General features: G+C 38.2%; 1 protein-coding gene across 3 annotated transcripts in view; it reads right to left on the bottom strand.

The window, feature by feature from the left end:
• Window positions 1-1481: 1481 nt before the first annotated feature.
• LOC107004072 (chromatin structure-remodeling complex protein SYD) overlaps window positions 1482-19993 on the bottom strand; it is a 31539-nt gene continuing 13027 nt past the window's right edge. For 2 of the 3 annotated variants that reach the window (XM_015202298.2, XM_027913068.1), the window contains exons 12-37: window positions 19147-19332; window positions 18845-19025; window positions 18572-18766; window positions 18412-18455; window positions 18150-18206; window positions 17915-18011; window positions 17616-17788; window positions 17298-17511; window positions 17043-17165; window positions 16854-16943; window positions 15552-15668; window positions 14862-14942; window positions 14555-14662; window positions 14063-14232; window positions 11370-11448; window positions 11207-11281; window positions 9891-9988; window positions 9691-9798; window positions 9057-9114; window positions 8744-8968; window positions 7352-8630; window positions 6579-7243; window positions 4896-6495; window positions 2973-4772; window positions 2714-2870; window positions 1482-1839 (exon numbers count right to left, since the gene is read on the bottom strand). In XM_015202298.2, coding sequence (XP_015057784.1) covers window positions 2761-2870; window positions 2973-4772; window positions 4896-6495; window positions 6579-7243; window positions 7352-8630; window positions 8744-8968; window positions 9057-9114; window positions 9691-9798; window positions 9891-9988; window positions 11207-11281; window positions 11370-11448; window positions 14063-14232; window positions 14555-14662; window positions 14862-14942; window positions 15552-15668; window positions 16854-16943; window positions 17043-17165; window positions 17298-17511; window positions 17616-17788; window positions 17915-18011; window positions 18150-18206; window positions 18412-18455; window positions 18572-18766; window positions 18845-19025; window positions 19147-19332 — 7933 coding nt within the window. In that variant the 3' untranslated portion in view covers window positions 1482-1839; window positions 2714-2760. The remainder of the gene's footprint in view (window positions 1840-2713; window positions 2871-2972; window positions 4773-4895; window positions 6496-6578; window positions 7244-7351; window positions 8631-8743; window positions 8969-9056; window positions 9115-9690; window positions 9799-9890; window positions 9989-11206; window positions 11282-11369; window positions 11449-14062; window positions 14233-14554; window positions 14663-14861; window positions 14943-15551; window positions 15669-16853; window positions 16944-17042; window positions 17166-17297; window positions 17512-17615; window positions 17789-17914; window positions 18012-18149; window positions 18207-18411; window positions 18456-18571; window positions 18767-18844; window positions 19026-19146; window positions 19333-19993) is intronic. The other variant, XM_027913067.1, reaches the window with a different exon arrangement.

Genomic DNA, 19993 nt, shown 5'->3' with positions numbered 1-19993 from the left:
AATCGTTGCACAAGCAGTGATTTTCATTTTTTTTTAAAAAAAAATGAAGTCGCTGCACATGCAGCGATTTTCCAATTTTTTTTAAAAAAATTTAATAAAATCGCTGCTCTAGCAGCGTTTCCCATTTTTTTTTAAAAAAATAAGTTAATTAAATAGTGACAGCGATTTTATTTAAATTATTATTATTTTTAAATATTAAATCGTTGTTAGTGTAGCGATTTTAGTTTCTTTTTTAGTATTTTTAAATATCGCTTTTCATTTAGCGATTTCATAAACAACAACAATATATATATATATATATATATATATATATATATATATATATATNGCACAATAATGAACCTTCCAAGCATGAATTAATAGACAGTGATGATATGTATGACGATGATGATGATAATGTGGATAATGCACCTAATGCATCCATTGAAGATCAAAGTATTAATTATCATTCTACAGCGATTCCATACTTAGATCACACTAAGAAAATGTAAAAGATTTTATCTACACGAGAGATGACGGTTCCATTCGAACGGCACTTTGAAATTCAAATTTCAACATCTTGTAAAGTTATGGTAGCCTAGGCAGCAATTTCCATATTTTTTTTTTTATAAAATCGCTGCCTTAAATTTTTTTTTTTTGGAAATCGCTGCCCATATTTTTTTAAAAAAAATTATAAAATCGCTACCTAGGCAGCGATTTAATTTTTTTTTTGAAAATAGCTGCGATTTCCATATTTTAAAAAAAAATTATAAAATCGCTGCCTATGCAGCAATTTAATTTTTTTTTTTCTAAAAATCCCTAGGCAGCGATTTCCACATTTAAAATTTTTATTTATTTTTTTTATAAAATCGCTGCCTAGGCAGCGATTTAGAAAAGAAAAAATTTGCTTCCTAGGCAGCAATTTTTTTAAAAAAAATTATTTCTTTTTTAAATTTTAATTTTATAAAAAAATATATATTTTTTTTAGAATATGGAAATCGCTGCCTAAGTAGCGATTTTAATTTTTTTTAAAAAAAAATTCACATCTTTTGTTGTTCCAGCGACTTTGCCGTTTTGATTAATATAAAATTTTATATACCGTTTTGAAATTTTTGTTAATATATTGTAACCTTTAGGCTACGGACTCTTGTAAATAGACCTAGTCTGTTTATTTGATCAGTTCTGTTGGCCTGTTTACTGAGGTGACCTTGTCCATGTGTTATACTGATTCATCAGCACTTTTGATTAGTTAAAACTTCCCAAGTTATATAAACAGAGTTATAGCTTTGAGAAGATGAAAACTATTATGTAGCAACATACCCTGGTAAATGGACGACCAAGAGTGGTCCAAGTGTACTTTAAGCCTACTACAATGCATGTCAATCTTTCCAACAACAAACTTTTTAGACTGTGAGCTCTTAGGTTTATTGCTTTAAGACTTGCAAACTATCAAACTTTACCATAATCTGTTTGAGAGAGAGAGAGAGAGAAAGAGAGAGAGAGAGAGAGAAGGTAAACATTACGATTTACAGCAAATTTGGTGTCCCAACCAGTTTCCTTGCTATATAAATCTCTGTTTTGCCTGAACCATCTGCTTTGAAGATGCAGATTTCTATAATGCTAAATACAAGCTAAAATCCAGCTCATCCATCATCTGATACAGTCAAAAGAAGCTAAGTAGATCCTTGCTGACAACAAAGATTAATGCACAACTTAGGTTGCGAGAGCCGAATGAAATACTTGAGATCCTTGAGGAACTATTACTATTTATACAAGTCCCTACCCTTCCCAAGATTGTCAAAATGCAACCTCTTTACAAGTGCATTTTAAATAAGATGCATGATTCCACGCACTGCCTGCCTGCGTGCACACACAAAAAAAGAAGAAAATAAGTAAATTTCAAATAAAAGAAAAATAACGGAGACCTCAGCTGGTGTTCAAATGGAATAACAATGTAAGGGACATGGGCGTGGTAGCTTAGTGCTAAGAACTATCCGAGTTGGAAAATGGAGCAAAGTGAAATGGGTAACTGCTAAACTCCGAGGTAAAGTCTGGGGCTTGAAGTTTACTATATCATAAAGAAGTAGGTAAAACTTTTCTGAGAGCGAAAGATAATATTTAAAAAGAGAAGATTAGCAGTAGGAAGCCTAAAGAGCTCAGAGTAAGATCCCAACAATGTCAAGAAACATTTCAAAGCACTATTTGTTGATGTTACTGAACTTGGTGAAAAATCACTTGCCATGATTATTTCCACGGAAGATGCAAAGATTATAAACAGCCCAAGTATTAAGAAAAGATGAGCAAAGTAGAACCAATGATGCAATATCAAAATCCTACACAGCAAAGGCAAATGAGCCAAGAAAGGAATCATAATTGGCAAACAGATGGCATGATTCTGCATAGAGGTAATTCAGCCTATCAACTATTTCCATACAATAATATACCATAGAGAAAAGAAAGTTACAGTGAGGAATTGCAACATATGAGAATGGATACTAAAGTAAGAACCTTCTAGTAAATGGGTAATAAGATACCTATATGATTCAGCACTTAATAAACCATATTCATACATAATAAGTAATCCAAGCAGCTAGTAATTAATAACAGCAATAAAAGGAATATTTATCTACTCCAAATTGAATAACAATATACATAATAAACAAAAAACCGGGACACATGGTCGAAGTATCCAATTTCCAAAACATCATTATAAAAAGCAAGAACAGCACATTACCTGAAATACAGGAGAAACACCAGATCAAGCATCAGTGTGGTCATAGTTTAATCATCACCAGCCCCTGTAGCAGACGATAGTTCTTGATCACCATACTCTATAGCAGTTGGCACATCTTCATCACCAGCTAGCTTGATACTGGAGATCTCTTCTTTGCCTGAAGCAGGAAGAACATTTATTAATTTGGATTGGAAACATTGAAGGTTATTACCAGAATTTGGTGATACAGTTAAAAACTTCAGATATGAACACCCTATACCTGAAAATACTTCCTTGTTCAGAACTGTCTCAGAGTCCCTCTCAGCAACCAATTGTGATTCTGCCCCATTATCAGCAGCTCTTGCACCTGGAATACATTTATGCTCTTCATTCTCGGGGCTAGAAACATTTTTACTTGCAGCAGACTTCTCTTTTTCTTGTTCTTCAACTGCCAAGTCTCTGCCAGAAGAACCAGACAAATCTCTGAATGGAGTTTCAACTTCAAGTGGAGCTACCTCCTTGTCAGTCATTCCCAACTCCTCACATACTATGGGTGTTTTCACTTCAATTGCGGATTGTCTGGTTTTAGGTTCTTTGAGTTCAGAATCAGAAATTTCATCTGATACATCAGATTCTTTCTTCCCTTTTTCTTCAACAGCCACATCTATCGATGGAAAATTTTCAGACTTACCTACTGCAGCTTTCTCGGCTGTAACATCCTTGTCGGTCATTCCTGACTCCTCACATATCGTACGTGTGTTCACTTCAGTTGTGGTTTGACTGGTTTTAGGTTCTTTGAGTTCAGAATCAGAAATGTCACATGTTACATCAGATTCTTTCTTCCCTTTTTCTTCAACAGCAACATCTATCGATGGAAAATTTTCAGACTTCACTACAGCAGCATTATCAGCTATAACATCCCCTGTAGCAACCTCCACATGAATTTCTATGTTTTGTTTGGAAACCAAATGAGACTCCGCTGCTATTTCAGAAGTTCCATCTGCAGCTTTCGGTTGAGATTCATTAAGTTCATTATTTGAAGTTGAAAAATCTTCAGTTGAATCAGATGTTTGGTTCTTTGGTCCTTGATGTGCAGGATTTCGAAAACTCAAATTCTCAGAGACAGCTGGTTGGGGCTCAACAGCTGTAGCATCAGGCAAAGTATTCTTCTTGTTCATTGTCTCAGAGTCTTGCTCCGCAACAAACTGTAACTCTGACACAATTTGATATGTTCCGCCAGGTTGAGTTTCATTTAGCTCAGAATTTGATTCTGAAGCATCTCTAGTGGCATCAAATGCTTTGTTACCTTGTACTTCAATTGCATGGTCTAGGACATGCAAATGCTCAGACCCTTCTATCAGAAGTTCAGCAGCTGTTACCTCCCCTGATGCTACTGACTTGCTTCCTATATTTTCTACAACAGCAGATTGTGATTCCACCTCATTTTTTGATGTTGAAGTATCTCCTGCGGCATCAGTTTCCTTACTCTCTTGTCCTTCCACAGTAAGATCTCGGACTGCCATATCCTCGGACTTATCTGCCACCTGACCTGTATCTACTGAGCCATCATTTATCTTCCCTGTGTTCTCTTCGGCAACTAACTCCAGATCTGCCACCTTTTTGGATGTTCCAGCAATTGTGCTGGATAGATGTTTATTTAGTTCACCATTTAAAACGTCAACCTTATCTTCAGCTCTTTTGCTCTCATGAGTCTCAACAGACAAACCATCGTGACACTGACCGTCAGCATTCTCTGTTTGTCGCAGTACAATATCATCAACTTCATCTGAGGCAGACTCCTCACAAATGTCAGTTCTCACATCTTCCACCACAACCTGTTCTAATTCTGGGTGATTCTCAGATGATCCATCAGCTGGACAGAGTTGAGATACATCAACTTCAGAATTAGAAATATCATCCTTTACATCAAAACTCAAGTTACCCTGTAATTCAGCTACGTAATTCGTGTCATGACGGCTGGCAAACGTTTCTGTTAGAGCCTCAACAGTTTCAGCATTTGAAGCAAGCCTAGGTGAAAGGGATTCCTTCTGGGCACCAGATTCTGTGCTGGGAGAAGTCTCTACAAAATTAACATGTGTCATGTCAGATTCACAAACCTCAGGTGTGACAGAAGAGATTTGCTTCTAGTTTTCAAACTCTTTATCAGATTCATTATCTAAACTAGATAAACAATAGTTCTTACCGGAAATGCTGGGATGCAAGTTTGCTTCAGCAATTGCTTGTAGTTCAGGTTCACTTTGAGATGTTCCAACAGTGAAACTGGATTGGGACTCGTTTCTAGGGCTTGGCGCAACCTCACTTACATCAGAATCTTTTATTTCGGGACTGTCTGCTGCAAGATCACCTCCACATTCTCCTGTTAGGGATTCATCAACATTAACTTGCTCCTCAAAAGTTCTTTGAGATGTTTCAACAGTGAAACTGGATTGGGACTCATTTCTAGGGCTTGGCGCAACCTCACTTACATCAGAATCTTTCATTTCTGGACCATGTGCTGCAAGATCTTTTCCACATTCTTCTGTTAGGGATTCAGCAACATTAACTTGCTTCTCAAAAGTTTCTGGAATCCTATACTTTTCTTTCTCCACCCTACTTAAGCCTTTAGTAGTCCCCAATGACACGTTAACTGATAACTTATCTTGTTCAGAAACCTCGGCCATTGCACCTTTATCGGAATGTGTTCCTTCTGCTGCTTTTTCAAGTTTGTCCTCACCTTGTTCATAAGATCCACATACTGGAGGTTCATCCACTAAAGATTCTGCCACAGTAGATGAAGAAGCAAATGATGTGATTCCCTTCATGTTCAGATTGTCAGTCTCCACAGCAGGTGAAACAACAGTCTCCTCCATGGTGACTCCGGTTTCCTGTTCTTTTCCAAGTATGCCACCAGCGAGATGCTCAGTGCTGCCTGCCTCAGCTTTAGAAACAAATGATTTATCCAGAGAACAATCCTCAGTCTTTAACTGTTCAACATCAGTTTTTGCGGACACACACTCAGACAGGCTTTGAGTTGAACCTGAATTAAAGCTTACTTTCCCGGAGCCTACGGAACCCAGATATACCTCTGTATTTGCGCTTGGACGGGGAACTAACTCAGAACTTGTGGGAAGGACCCCACTTAAACTGCTGCTAGTTTTCCCTTCTGCATCTCCACTCTTGTTCAGATCATCAGATGATGTAAGCTCCAAAGCTCCAACGGGGACTTCCATGTTTGACCCATCTATAGAATTAGTCTCAGTCTTTTCACCATCATCACCCTTAGAATCACTTTCACTCTTTTCAACCGGGCAATCAATAACCGGAGCCATTGATCCTGAAGAGGCAAGAGTGACATGGGATTGAGATGCATCTGTTTGTATAGCATCACACTGTGGCAGAACTTCATTACTCACTATATCTTCAGGCATCTTCCCAACAGAGTGAACTGAACGTGTCTGAGATGCAGGCGACCGAACTTCCATTGTTTGTTGATCCTCAGTGAGAACTTCCTTTGTCGTGGCAACCTCACAACCAATATCTTCAGGAATTTTCCCAACAGAGTGAACTGAAGGCGTCTGAGATGCAGCTGACTGAACCTTCATTGTTTGTTGATCCTCACTAAGAACTTCCTTTGTTGCGGCAACTTCACAACTAGCAACATCGCCACTGGATTGTGATATGTCGGATTTGATAGCATCGCGATGTAGCTCAACTTCAGAACACGCCATCGCTTGAGGGATTTGTCCTGTGCCAGGATATGGAATCTTTTGTGAAGCATCTGACTGGACAATAGCTGTTTGTTCCTGCACTTCCAGGATAACCTCGTTAGTCTTAGCAGTTTAATAGTTTATATTAGAAGTATCAACCTACCAGCAGATATACCAACCTGGGAAGGAGAATTATCAGTGTTGACCGTGTTAATCTGTGGCTCAACATGAGGACTAGAGCAACTTTGAGATGTAACAGATTGGACCACATTCTCCTTTTGCTGAGCATCATCGAGATCCTCTTCAGCAGTAGCAACGTCACCATTTAGATTATCATTCATTTGAGTAGGAACCGGAATAGCATGGGATTGAGATTCATCTCTGTTGATTGCACTGTTATGTGGATTAACTTCACTAGAAACCATATTCTTAGGGATTTCTCCATCAGCAAAATCTGGAGTCTTTTGAGATGCAACCGATTGGTCTACTACTTGAGATTCATTCTCACGCTTGCTTCTTGTAGTGGGCTTCCTCCCTACGGATAACCTGGTTCTCTTTTGTGGGGGTTCAATTAATTTTGGATCCTGAACACTTAACCCTTCAGTAACAGCTGCAGTGACCAAATCCTGTCTCTTCCCCCTGCGCCGTGGTGCCTCACTTCCAGTTTGAGCCTTGCGTCCCCGTCCTCTACCTGGCTTAAGTGCAGTGGGAGGAGTACTATACTGTGAAACTGACGAAATCACAGGCAATGGTGGAACTGGATCAGAAGTATGAGCAGTTATCGCACCAGATTCTTGTTGACAAGTGCTCTTCAAGTTAGAAGAATCACATAATGAATCATGACCTGAAATAGAAGAAGAGCAAGACACTGTCATCTTATCTGATCCATAATCTAATTTGCCTGCTGCATTAGATGCTAAAAGAAGAGGAGTAAGTGCAGATGTACTTGTACCTATGCTGGAAGAGGGTGCAACAGCAGGAAGAGGGAAATCTGAACTTAGTTCCACGCGAGCAGATGATGATTCGGGAACAAGAGAAGGTAAAACTGAATCGGAGTCCTTTGAAGTTAATGAATGAAGAGGAACAGGTGACACGGAACTCGTTTCCTTGCCAGCTGAAGGTGAACTATGAGGAACTACTGAAATTGGATTCACCTGCAGAGTAGCTTCGGTCTGGGCAGCAGAGAGGGAAAGATGGTCTGAATGGTTTCTCGAGGATGATTGAAGGACACCTGGAGGTGAAATTGAACTAGGGTCCTGACTGGCAGCAGACGATGGAACAACAGAAACAGTCGAAACAGGGGTTAAGTCTTTGCTAGAGGAAGATGTTGCAAGAGGCACAACCGAATTCAGTTCCTTACTAGCATCTCTCATGGAAACAGGAGCATGACCAAGGTTTTTTGAACCCAAACCTGCCACCACCTGGGGCACATCAGGCTCACCCACTGCAGGAGGTGTTGCGGGCATATGGTGAGTAGAACTCATAACACTCACACCTTGCGCTGCAGCGACGGGCTCACTTACTGCTTGAGTTGGAGGGGCGGGGAAAGCCTCCGCTGTAACATTCTGTTGTTTTCCTCTACGCCCTGGAGCTTCTCCTCCAGTTTGAGGCTTTCGACCTCGACCTCGACCTCGGCCTCTACCTCGGCCCCTTCCCTGTCCACTTGTAGGAGGGCAAGGAGGACCAGACTGAGAAACAACAGCAAGAGAAGGTGCAATTGACTGATGGCTGGGCGCAACACCAGTTACATTCTGTAGGATGGTTGCGCTGGTACTTTCTATGGAAGAAGCACAAGGAAAAGACACTGAAACAGGCCCAGAAGTTGCCTGACTGGTAGAAGTATTTTCTGCAATGGTATTGCTATCCACGTTTACACTAGCTGCAATTGCTGAAATAATGACCGGGGACGGTGAAATTTCAGCAACTATTGCTGTCCTCCTTGGTCTTCCCCGGCCCCGTTTAGATGGCGGAGTCACAGTCACGGGGCTTTGTTGAATTATGGGTCCAATATGTTGTTGGGGAAGTTCTTGCACAGGGTGCTGGAGAGGAGGCTGATACTGTGCTCGGGTTTGTAATTCACTATTGGCAACAACAGGGTCAGGACAGTTGCCAGAGACTGAAGGGGAATTCTTTTCTTGAATTTCTTCCTTTAGACTAGGTGATTGAGGAGACTCAGCAAGGCACATTTTCTCAAATTCCTCTTCCGTCCATTGCTCTTCATATGAACGAACCTAAGGAAGCACAAGAATTAAAATGAACAAACCAGTGAATAACAAATTATTTTATTGTAAGAAGTGAAAAAAAAATGGCTGCAAGTTCTGCAGTCTCCAAAAGTATAACCAACCTCTCTTGCTCTTTTCCCACGTCCATAGTGTTGGATATCAAGACCCCCAAGACTCTGACCCTTCCTTTTTAACCCAGGGCTAGGAGCCACAACTGGCTTATCAGATATTTTCATTGCTTCATAGAATGGTTTCAAGTCATCATCAGTAAGAAGTCGAGAGGGCAAAGGAGGAATGAGTTCTGAACTTTGTGTTCCACTTTCTAAGCATAACTTCTTCCAGATTTCCTGCATTTTTATGCTTGAATTATTAGCAGGACTCTGTTCAGAAAATGAGAGAATTAAATAGCCTGGGATAAAGTATTGACGTGATTACCATCTCTTCTTCACGCCTTCTCCTGTCAACTGACTCAAATATATCAATCTCTGGCTCACTGCACGTAGGGAGTAGAGATGAGAGTTCTGCACTTGATGGTGAATCACCAAATAGTTCTTGTAAATTCATGCTAAATCAGAAACAAAGCATCGGTGCTATAGAATAAAAATGAATTGATGACTAGCCAGTAACCTCCGGCCCTCAACAACAAAAGAAAAAGAAAAAATAGAGGGGAGGCGAGAGGGAGGGGGGGGGGGCAAAGCTAGTCAGCACTGAGCTTCAAATGCTGTTAATTCTGATTAACTAAATATTGGTACGGGAAGTGATGTGGCTTTGACATGCAGTTTCAGTACCGTGCTGCCTCAAGCTATGTTGCTCAGACTCTCCAAAAATGTTGCCGGACCCGCGTTGGATCCTCCGAAAATGTGCTACTTTGAAAGGATCCAACATGCATCAGTCAGCGCTTGAAGAGTCCGAGGAACATATGCCTGAAGTGAACTAGATAAAACCATCACACAGCGTGCTTTGTTATTCTGATGTAGGAAATGTAATATTGCACAAGTCATTGGAAATAATTTTAAGATATTAAAGAATTTACAGCAGAATAAGAGCACCTTTGCCGCTTCTATTTTACCTTCGTGCTATAAGATCATTCAAGGAATCGTCATCAAGAACAGGTGCAGCTTCCTCTTTTTTACTTTCTCGCAAGAGGGACTCCAAGTACTCCCTTCGGTCTTCCGCACTACATCCAAGTTAAAATACGTTTATAAGCACAATACATTCACCAAAGTGGTCAAAGGTTGAGCAGAATTTCCAAATCTTCCTTCAAAAAACCTTGTGTTATTATCAAAGAACCCAGCAGTAATGCTTTGGTTAGCAACTCCCAGTTTATGCTCAGCAGCAGCTCTAACTTGTTCCTCAACAGTTTGGACCTAATTTTAACAAGGTAGTAGAAATGCACAAATTAGACATACCATAGGTGCAAATTGCAATGAATATTTGGATCAAGAAACTAACGACAGTATTTGATACATAAATGTGGCATCAATTAATGCGTCAAAAGCTTTATAAAGAAACTCTCGATGATCATTCAATGTCCAAGATCATCAGAACATATAGTTCTGAAGAAACCAAAAAAAAGCATCAGCTCTGATCTTTCAGGAATTCAGCGATAGTATTTGATACATAAATTGTTGCAACAATTTTTTAGATTATTATTATAAATTGTACCAACAATTTATACAACATGAAGCATCATTGAGAAACTCTCGGCAAGTGTTACATGTAAAAGAACCAGCACTAAGAGAGTGCTGCCATTACATCTAGAAAGAATGACAGGTAAGTGTTATATGTAAAAGAACCAGCACTAAGAGAGTGCTATCATTACATCCAAAAAGGAAGAAAGGCAAAAAGAAAAGGGAAGCCCTGAACGTCTATACAAAAGCTTCTAAAAGCTGCAAAAGAGACTCAGCATCACTAACCAACTCCAATTTACATAAAAAAAGACAACATCCATGATTCAAACAGACTCAACTTCTAAACTGAACTTCCTTGTAACATATATTTCTCTTTCCAGGTACACCACCATATACAGGCAGGTACAGTGTCCCCCAGAAAAAAAGGGACAGTTTCCTCTTAACCCAGAGTAGAAATGAAAAGGAGTACTACAGTATAATAAAGTAACGGATTAACAGAACTAAAATAAGACTAGTCTCATCTACAAACATGCAAGAAACAAAAAAACAAAAGGTATTTTACTAAAATTATCCCAAGTTTCTACATCTGTCCTTGAACCATAATAATCACTAGATTGACTACAAAATCCCGCTAGGCACAAGAGGGAGCTTTGTTTCAGTTACTAGAGTCTAGACTGGAGAATGAAGATTTCATGGGACACTGGACATGCATGTGTTAGTATCTAGAAATGACAGGAATAGCAAGCTAAAGATACATCTTGAGAAATAGTGAGCTAACAACGCTAATTACAGTAAATAAATCAGAATGACCCATCTGATCCACATAACAGGAGGCCACAGTCATAACAAAGCAGATTTAATAATAATTTTACCACATGAACAACCAGCAGTGTGCACAAATGAAAGCATGAAACTGCAAATGCATGAACAGACAAGAAGTCAAAAGGTATTTACCGTTTCTAATCGAAGAACAAGAACATCCTTCTTTTGACCTATCCTATGAGCCCTTGCTTGTGCTTGAAGATCAACCTAAATGCAGCAAACCAAGAGAGCAATAAGTGAAAGCCACATAATCAAAATATAAAAGATCCTCAAAAGAGTAAGTTTGAGCTTTTGCCTGAGGATTCCAATCTGTGTCAAAAATTATAACTGTATCAGCAGCTTGAAGATTTACTCCAACACCTCCAGCACGAATACTGGCACCATTTTAGAATGGATCAGTCTTAACTCTTAAGAGAAAATGTTTACATGTATGACGAATGCAGAGAAAAATGAACGAGAGTGTCCAAACATGTCCTACAAACAACCCACTCGTTCTTTCTTTCAAAGAAAAGATTAAACCCTACTCTCATTATCCCAGTATACACAATATTCCAGCTTGGAACATCATCTATGACACTGTACTCTATACTTTTTTTGACAAGGTAACAGACCGTAAATAAATCATCAATGCGAAGTGTTGGAAGCCCAAATTACATTATTGAATCTACATCTAAAAGAGTAAAAACAATAACTAACACTAAATGTTATCTCATCTTACAAGGATCATAGATGTCCACTATAAAAACTGGGTCATCTATTTACTCTGAGCTGCACCAAACCAAGAACAAAAACTCATAATGCAAATTCATTTTTAAGTTTGGCAGAGAGCTACTATTGCCTTCAAAACACCTGGAGTTTCTCTCTTTCTAAATGGTCCAATCATAATGCTGGGACAATTCTCCATCTGTTTAGGTTAGTGCTACCACCGCCCTCAAAATTCCAGCTAGTTAGTGCCTCCCTGTTCATCCCGGCATAGTCTACCATATGCCTCTGAAGATGGTAAATAGATTCCAAAGCTGGCTAACCACTTTACAATCAGGAAACAAATGGTTACTTGTCTCTGCATTATGCTCACAATAATAACATCTGGAGAACATATGCTTTCCCTCTTCTTCTGTAGATTCTCCTGAGTTAAAACAGCCTCTTCCAAGACCAACCAAGTGAAAATAGTGTGTGTGGAATTTCACTTTCCAGATAAACTTCCAAGGTAAAAATCTGATCCGAGACCCATCTTATGCATGCCCTTAGAGATACATCTTACAGTAAAAATGCACCTTAGTCCTTAAGAGTGTCTTCTCCTTCCTGTAGCCCCTTGCAATGGTCCAGAGTGCCATAAAAGTTGGCCAACCTTTCCATCACCCAGTCTTGCATCAATTTTCTATAGGTCAAGTTCCAACCTTGATTTGGCCCTAAGTGGCTCAGACTCTTCACTTTTGGTGCCGCACCATGTCGACACAACGTGGGTGTGGGTGTGGGATCCGTGTCCGATTTGGTCAACAGATTTTGGGTACTTTAACCAACATCGATGGAGAAATTCTAGACAATTTTAATGGTTACTATAATCAATACTAAAGTTAAGGTGAAATTGATGAAAATTAAATACCTCTTATATAGAAATTACTATGTCACTCCTTTTCCTTGATCTTTTCCAGGATTCTCCTCGAGTTCTCCACATAATATTCATAGTTTAGGTTTTATAACTCTATTTTTTAGATATTATAATTATTTTAAGGTGAATCCCCGCACCCGTATCCATACATGGATCCAGATCCCCGAATCTTAAAAATTAGATCATGAAGGATCTACACACGTATCGAACACCCGTACCCAAGTCCGAGCAACTTAGAATTTTGGCCACACTTACTATAAAGTGGAATGCTGTTGCTGATTTAAAATATAAATGTCAGGGAACAGTTGCTTAAGACTTCCACTCCCTGTCAAGTTATCTGCCCAGAACAAGATCCTCTAACCATCTTTCACATTAAAACTTGTTCTTGCAAAGAATACATGTCACAGGTTCCTCATTGATCTCCACAAACTTGTTACATATGTAGTGTTTACTTCTTTTGTCCTCCAAAAACCTTCCTTTTCATACGTAACTTGTATCAGATTGCCCCATAAAGAGTGCTCTTTCTTAGGTAGTCTCCTAAGCCATTTTTCATCAGGAAACTTCTGTTCTACTTCCTTAGATTTCTGATTCCCAGCCCTCCATCATTCCTAGCCAGAATTAAGGTATTCCATTAGACTAAATGATAGCCTTTTTCCTCCTTTACTTGCTTCAGAAAATTCCTCTTAACAGCATCGACTCTTCCCTCTACATTAGCGGGAAGAGTAAATAATGACATCAAATAAGTAGGTTAGGCATCTAATACACAGTTGATTAGGAACAATCTACGACCCTGAGACAAGTATTATGATTTCCATCAAAGTCAATCTTTTTTCACATATTTCCATGATATCGTTCTTTCGCATCTATCAGATCCATAAATAATTAACACTTGGAATATAATGTGATGCAAACTTCACCGCACTAACTTCTCATTCGCTATAATATTTTCTTTGATTCTACCGAAACAATATGCAAATCAAATTAACTTGTCAAGCCCCATTGAAATCAAACTAAATTGCAAGTAAAGGGACAACATAGTAATATTCAGTTAGATTTAGAAATGGAGTTCGGCACTAGAAACTATACATTTTGAATACTGAGTTAATCTTCAGTGTGATATAATAGGACTTTAACCTATTGTCTGCAAATGTTGGAATCAACAGCAGTGGAGTAAACTTTATTAGTTTATTTTGGTGGTTAATGAAGTTTCTTTTTCTTTTGGTATCAAACTCACAGAAAATTAAAATTAAATTTTCGGCAAATTTTCAGTTTTGCAAACCTTCATTGTGATCATGGTAAGGACAAAATGAATGATTATTGAGAAGACTACAAAACCCAACAAACTTTGAATCTAAGGCAATTCAAAGTTAGTCATTTACCTCAACAGAAATATAAAGAAGGGAGAATTAGGCTGATTGAATTTATCAATAAGGGCACCTCTGTCACCCCCACAAGTATGTCCATCCAAGCGAAGGTACTTATATTGCTTCCAGCAGAGATAATCTTCCATTACATCAAGCAGCCTGGTCATTGTTGAGAAAAGCAAGACCTGCAAAATGACCCAAAATGTCGTGTCTTTATTATCTTTGACGCCTCATTTCTCAAAAGGATTTTGATCAACAAAATAGCAAGCATCAGAATCCTTTCAAATGACAATTGAAGTCAAGGTGCCAGGTAAATACTTAATAATTGGCAAAAACAAGATCAACCGCTACAGAACAAGGAGAATGAAAGGATTATAAGGCCAAATAAAACCAGATATTAAGAAGGCTTAACAGTACATGAATATGCACAACCTCAAAGAGTGATCTAGAAATAATGAAGATTTTCTTCAAAAAATAATTTTGAAATGCAAACAGGCTATTTTGTACCCGGTGATCTGTTGCCTTAAGTTTAGGCAGTAATCTGTCCAACATCTCAAGCTTCCCACAAATCCTCACAAACGTTGGCAGATAATGCTTAGGAACTAGCTCATGAACCTGACATATAAAAACAAAATAATTAGACAACCAACAGGCGACAAATTGCCACCTTCAGCAATTCTGAAGATAAAAGACGAGTACAAAAATACATGTTCTCTTAAGACGCAGCACATGCATGAAATCGTCCAGTTATACCTTCTCTTCACATCAAGATTAAAATTATAAAGATAAACGAATAGAAGAGGGAGAAGCAAACCTCCTCCACATGAAGCTGGCTAAGATATGGATGATTGCAAATGTTGCGCAGCTCCATAACAGAATTGTGGACTGACCGAGCCTAGAAGGAAGAGTGTGAAGGGTAAGAGCTAAGAACACAATACCTGAGTAAGCATCTTTATATTTCAACACTTGGATGTTTTTTTTACTTCCAAGGATGCAAGCAATACATAAACCTCTCATTTGAAAAGTTAGAAATGATTGGATTTGAGGTTGGGGGAGGGAAACTCTGGTGGAGGCCCCCAGCGATACTGACGTGCAAATCGTTCGTCTGATTTGGGTATAGGGGCAAAAGACTAATCGAACCGTCTAGTAGTTGGTTCCCTCCGAAGTTTCCCTTTCTTTTCTTTTATGATAAATGGAAAGAGTCTGTCTCATAATATGCACCAATGACTCTGAATAAGCATATATGTTCGTTTCTAACTGCATGACTACTAGTGAACATTGAACCTCATATAACTAAGGAAATTAATAACATAAAAGAAACACAAGTACCGAATAAATGGTCCAAATCCTTTTGGACACTCACATAAAAATATACAAGCACAATTCTTTTTTATGTACATATATGAGCTGCAATAGATGTTATGCTTAATTTTTCTCTAAAAGAATTAAATGATATTTCTCAAGCATGAATCATTGAACTCAAATAACAGCAGAGGCGCTAAACCTTTGAAGTTCCGAATGCACCAAGGTTGTCTTCCACTCGCTTCATCAAAAGCTTCTGATACGAAGAAGCTTCACATCTAACCAGTCTTTCAATCTTTGAAGGCAATTCATTCTCAACCTAAGATAAGCATTTGGAAAGACAGGCATAAGCTCTCAACACTGTCAACAATTGAATGCTAAAAGAATCTTCGGAAGAAACTTTTGATCACACGACGAATCTAGACAAGTTAGATAGCATATGGCAGCATATACTATATGAAGTTATTGTTTGTTTCCTGGCACTATCAAAAATCTGAAAGACTGGAATAACCAACAGACTATCCATCCTCTTAGTGACATAAGTTACAAACTCTGAGCAAATATATCTAAATTTTCACCATGTGTTTTATAAGACTCATCACCAGTTATGGTTATGGAATATGGGGAAGAAAATGATCCATTTCAAATATACAAGATAAATAAATAAGAAGTCGTCACAAGTGTGAAAAATAGTGGGAGGATGTACAGGTTCCCCATGACTGTGGGTTCACAAAGGATCTGCCCTTATTCCGTAATATTCACCAAGTTATGGATGAGTTAACTATATAGTATGCAAAATGAGGTTGCATAGAGCATGTTATTTGGAGATGAATTGTGTAAATGAATGAATTAGAGAGAGAGCCATCAATAGCTTGAGCCAAGGAAAAAATCGTGGGGAGTAAGAATTTTAGACAAGTAAAATCAGAGCAGAACATATGCACTATAAGTTTAGCCATTACAAAGGGGGCAAAACTTTGGTATTTTTTGCTTCTGTAAATAATGTTCAGCTGTTGCAGCACATCTCTTGAGCTTGTTTCTATATAACATTATCTTCCCTTTTTCAAAGAAAAAAAATTATTCATTACAGTAGGAATAAATTTAAAAGAAAGTCTACTGAATGATAGTGTCTAAATGCAGAAAATTTTAAGTTTCTAACTTTAGTGTCACCAAGAGAATGTTATTAGTCGTTTCATCCTGGTTGTGGTGTAATTTTATCTTGTTGAATAACTTTGAACTAGCAACTAACAAGGATGAAACCAGAAATATTAGCTGTGAATTGAAATTTCATATTTGACTTTTGAAATCATGTTACTTGTCTATGTTATGTGGTGCCCAGCCAAGAACTATCGGAGATGAAAATTGTGAAAATGAGAATCCCACGATGGATGAAAAGATAGAATTTGATACATATAGTGGCGTTCAATGATAGAATTTGATACATATAGCGTGAGGTTTGACAACCAATTGAATAAGGGAAGTGCATACTGCGGATGAAAATATATACCTTGTGTTTCAATCTCCTAAGAACAAATGGACGCAAAACTTGGTGCAGACGGTTAATGATCAAAAGATTTTCCTCCTCTGAGAGCAAAGCCTAACAGCAGGAAAAGCAGATTAATCAGATCATCAGTACTAGAAATAACTCAAGCAACAATGAAGTCATACTTCAGAGTGGAAATTGTAAGAAACATACTTCATCAGGTGAGCTATCACCGCTCTCAAATGGCTTGTTAAACCATTGTGAGAAGTCTTCTGATGAATTGAAGATATTTGGCAAAAGGAAGTTAAGTAGTGCCCAGAGCTCCTCAAGATTGTTCTACATAAACAGAATAATAAATACATTCAGATCACATCAGCACCAGAAGAAACAAAACAATAAGTAGTATATCATGTGTATATGCCATGTAACAATAAGAAAGAAATTAAACATCCCATAGCCAATATAAACCTGAAGAGGAGTGCCCGTCAACAGTAACCTATGATTACTGCGGTAGTGCTTCAGATCAGCATTCAACTTGCAAGAAGCATTTTTTATGCGATGCCCTTCATCAATTATGATATAGTGCCAATGTACTTTACTTAGTTTTGGTCTATCATGTTTGTTCATTAAATACTCATATGTCGTCAAAAGAACATTGAACTTTTGATGAACAATTCTTTCCCTGCAATGACAAGTTACCCAATAATTACAGCATGAATGCAATGGAAGTAAAGAAACAATAACAGAATTTCTAGACAACAGTATGAAATAATTGATATGGCGTACTTGAAAAGCTTCCTCCGCTCTTCCGGTGGTCCAGAATAAACTATCTTGAGCATATCTGGTGCCCAAAAGTTTATCTCTGACTCCCATCCGGGTAGGACAGAGGATGGCACTACCACCAGAAAAGGTCCTCTGTCATTTTTGGTTTCCATCAGGTAACACATAAGGGATATAACCTACAAAAGTTGTCTTCGTGAGATCCTCCAAATACTCACGAGTAAATAACTTTGAAATTAAAGTTAAATCTAAAGGAAAAATAGAGTAACTTTCTAAAACCATCAAGCAATTACATATTAATGCACCTGAACAGTTTTACCGAGGCCCATTTCATCAGCTAAAATTCCATTCAAATGGTTATTGTAGAGTGAAACCAACCATCGCAATCCATTCATTTGGTAACTGAGAGAAAAATCAAGATTAAACGTACTCTAGGAGCAGGAAATAGGAAATATCTCCTGAGTAGAAAATTAATTAATAAAAAATGCACTCACAAAGACAGATAGGCAATGACAACTAATTCTGAAATGAAAAACTTACCCCCGTAATTTTCCACCTTTGAGAGAACTAGGCTGCTCTGTGATGGTTTCCTTTACACTGCAGAAAATACATTTAATTATTTAGTGTCTCAGCCAGAGAGATTGAATATTGACACTGAACAAATGACAAAGTTGAATCAGCAATTAATAAAACCCAAGAGTGGGAAGGATACAAAGCTTCAAAAAAAAAATGTAGAATAAAAGATTGAAGGATCTATAGCATCAAGTTCTCCAAGACCATGTAAGAGACTATATGGAATTACCTATGTGCCATCAAATAGTATTTTTCATTGCTTTCCAAGTAATGCTGCATACAAAATAAAACGTACAAGAAATCAGGAAATGACACAGATGAGCAAAGAACAGCAGCATGCCGGATAGCAATATGTGCATTTAATCATATAAGACAATTTCTGAAAGAACCTTAGCCTGGTCTGTTTCATCCTCATCACCAAAGTCAATTTCATCCTCCTCAACCACACCTGAGTTTCTATTGTCACCCATGTCAGTCTCGAATTTTCTTGCAATTGATTTGGCCTCCTTTAATTTGGATCCAAGCTTTTGGAGGTACTTTTCCGTCTCTTTTAGTAGTTTGTTAACACGATCCGACTTTGCATCCTAGAAGCAGTATGAAAGTAATCATCAAGATAAGCGGAACAAAGTGCAGTCCTGGCAGAGAAATTAGACATGCCATACCTGAACCATTCGAAGGTATCCCTCAACATCATTGATTTTCAGTAAATTAATCTTCTCACGTTGGATCCTGTCAATCTTCTCACGATGTATCCGTTCCTTCCTTTTATGGAACTCCTTCGCATACTTATTGAAACCTTTCCAGCGTTCTCTCTTCATTTTGAATACATCTTCCAATCTTTCCCTGGAGTTCAGAATAATTCAAAGAAACAAAAATAAGAAAATCAGAAAAGAAGTCATTAATCTTTCACTGTTAAAGGAGCAAAGTCATATGATTAACCCTAAGGATGAAAGTAAGTGCATACCTATGAACTTCAATCTCACTGAAAAACTCCTTCTGTCTCTCACGAAATCTCTTTTGACGTTCCTCCTTCATTCTTTGTTCATATCTTTCAAATTGCTTTGATTTCCTCCCAATTCTGTGCTTCTTGATTGATTTTAAACGCTCCATATCAGTTGCTACTGGCTTGAAAAAATCATAGAGAATTTCACTGCCAAAAGATAGTCACAAGGTCACAAGAATCGGACAGATAATGTGAAACAATAGAGGGTGACGTGACTTGAAAGAACCTAAACAGGTGCAAGCAATACTAATAAACTTGGCTACCAGAGGTAAGAACAGGAGTACGAGACCACCAGTTTTAAGAAATACATGCTTCCCAGAGAACTACCAAAGTCTATTTGTAAATAGAACTTATAAGAATATGTTCATATACTGCAATTATGACATGCATTTTTACACCAGCTTAAGAAGCAGCACCAATGCTCCAGAGAGCCACCGGAGACTGTATAATACAAGAACATGTTCACATACTATGACAATGTATACACCTACTGGGTTTTTTTTGAAACTTGTAATGTTGTATTCCTCAGCATTACGGTATGCTGGAGACCTCCATAAAGGTAGTAACAAGCTAAAACAAGCGACTAATTAGTAATCCTAAAAGATCTACTAATTGTTCAGCATTTTCTATACAATGTTCTTTACACCAAAAGTAGAAAGTTGCGATGCAGCTCCCTTTGATTTTCTGAATGTTGTTGAATCTACGTTCAAAGTTCTTCCATTCCTCTCCCTCCAGATAGTCCACCAGATAAAGTGTGGGATTATCCTCCACCACTTCTTCTGTGTCTTGCTCCCCCCCCCCCCCCCCC

The sequence above is a fragment of the Solanum pennellii genome, chromosome 11 (assembly GCF_001406875.1).
Source record: "Solanum pennellii chromosome 11, SPENNV200".
NCBI lineage: Eukaryota > Viridiplantae > Streptophyta > Magnoliopsida > Solanales > Solanaceae > Solanum > Solanum pennellii.
This window is presented reverse-complemented; position numbering and strand designations above follow the sequence as displayed.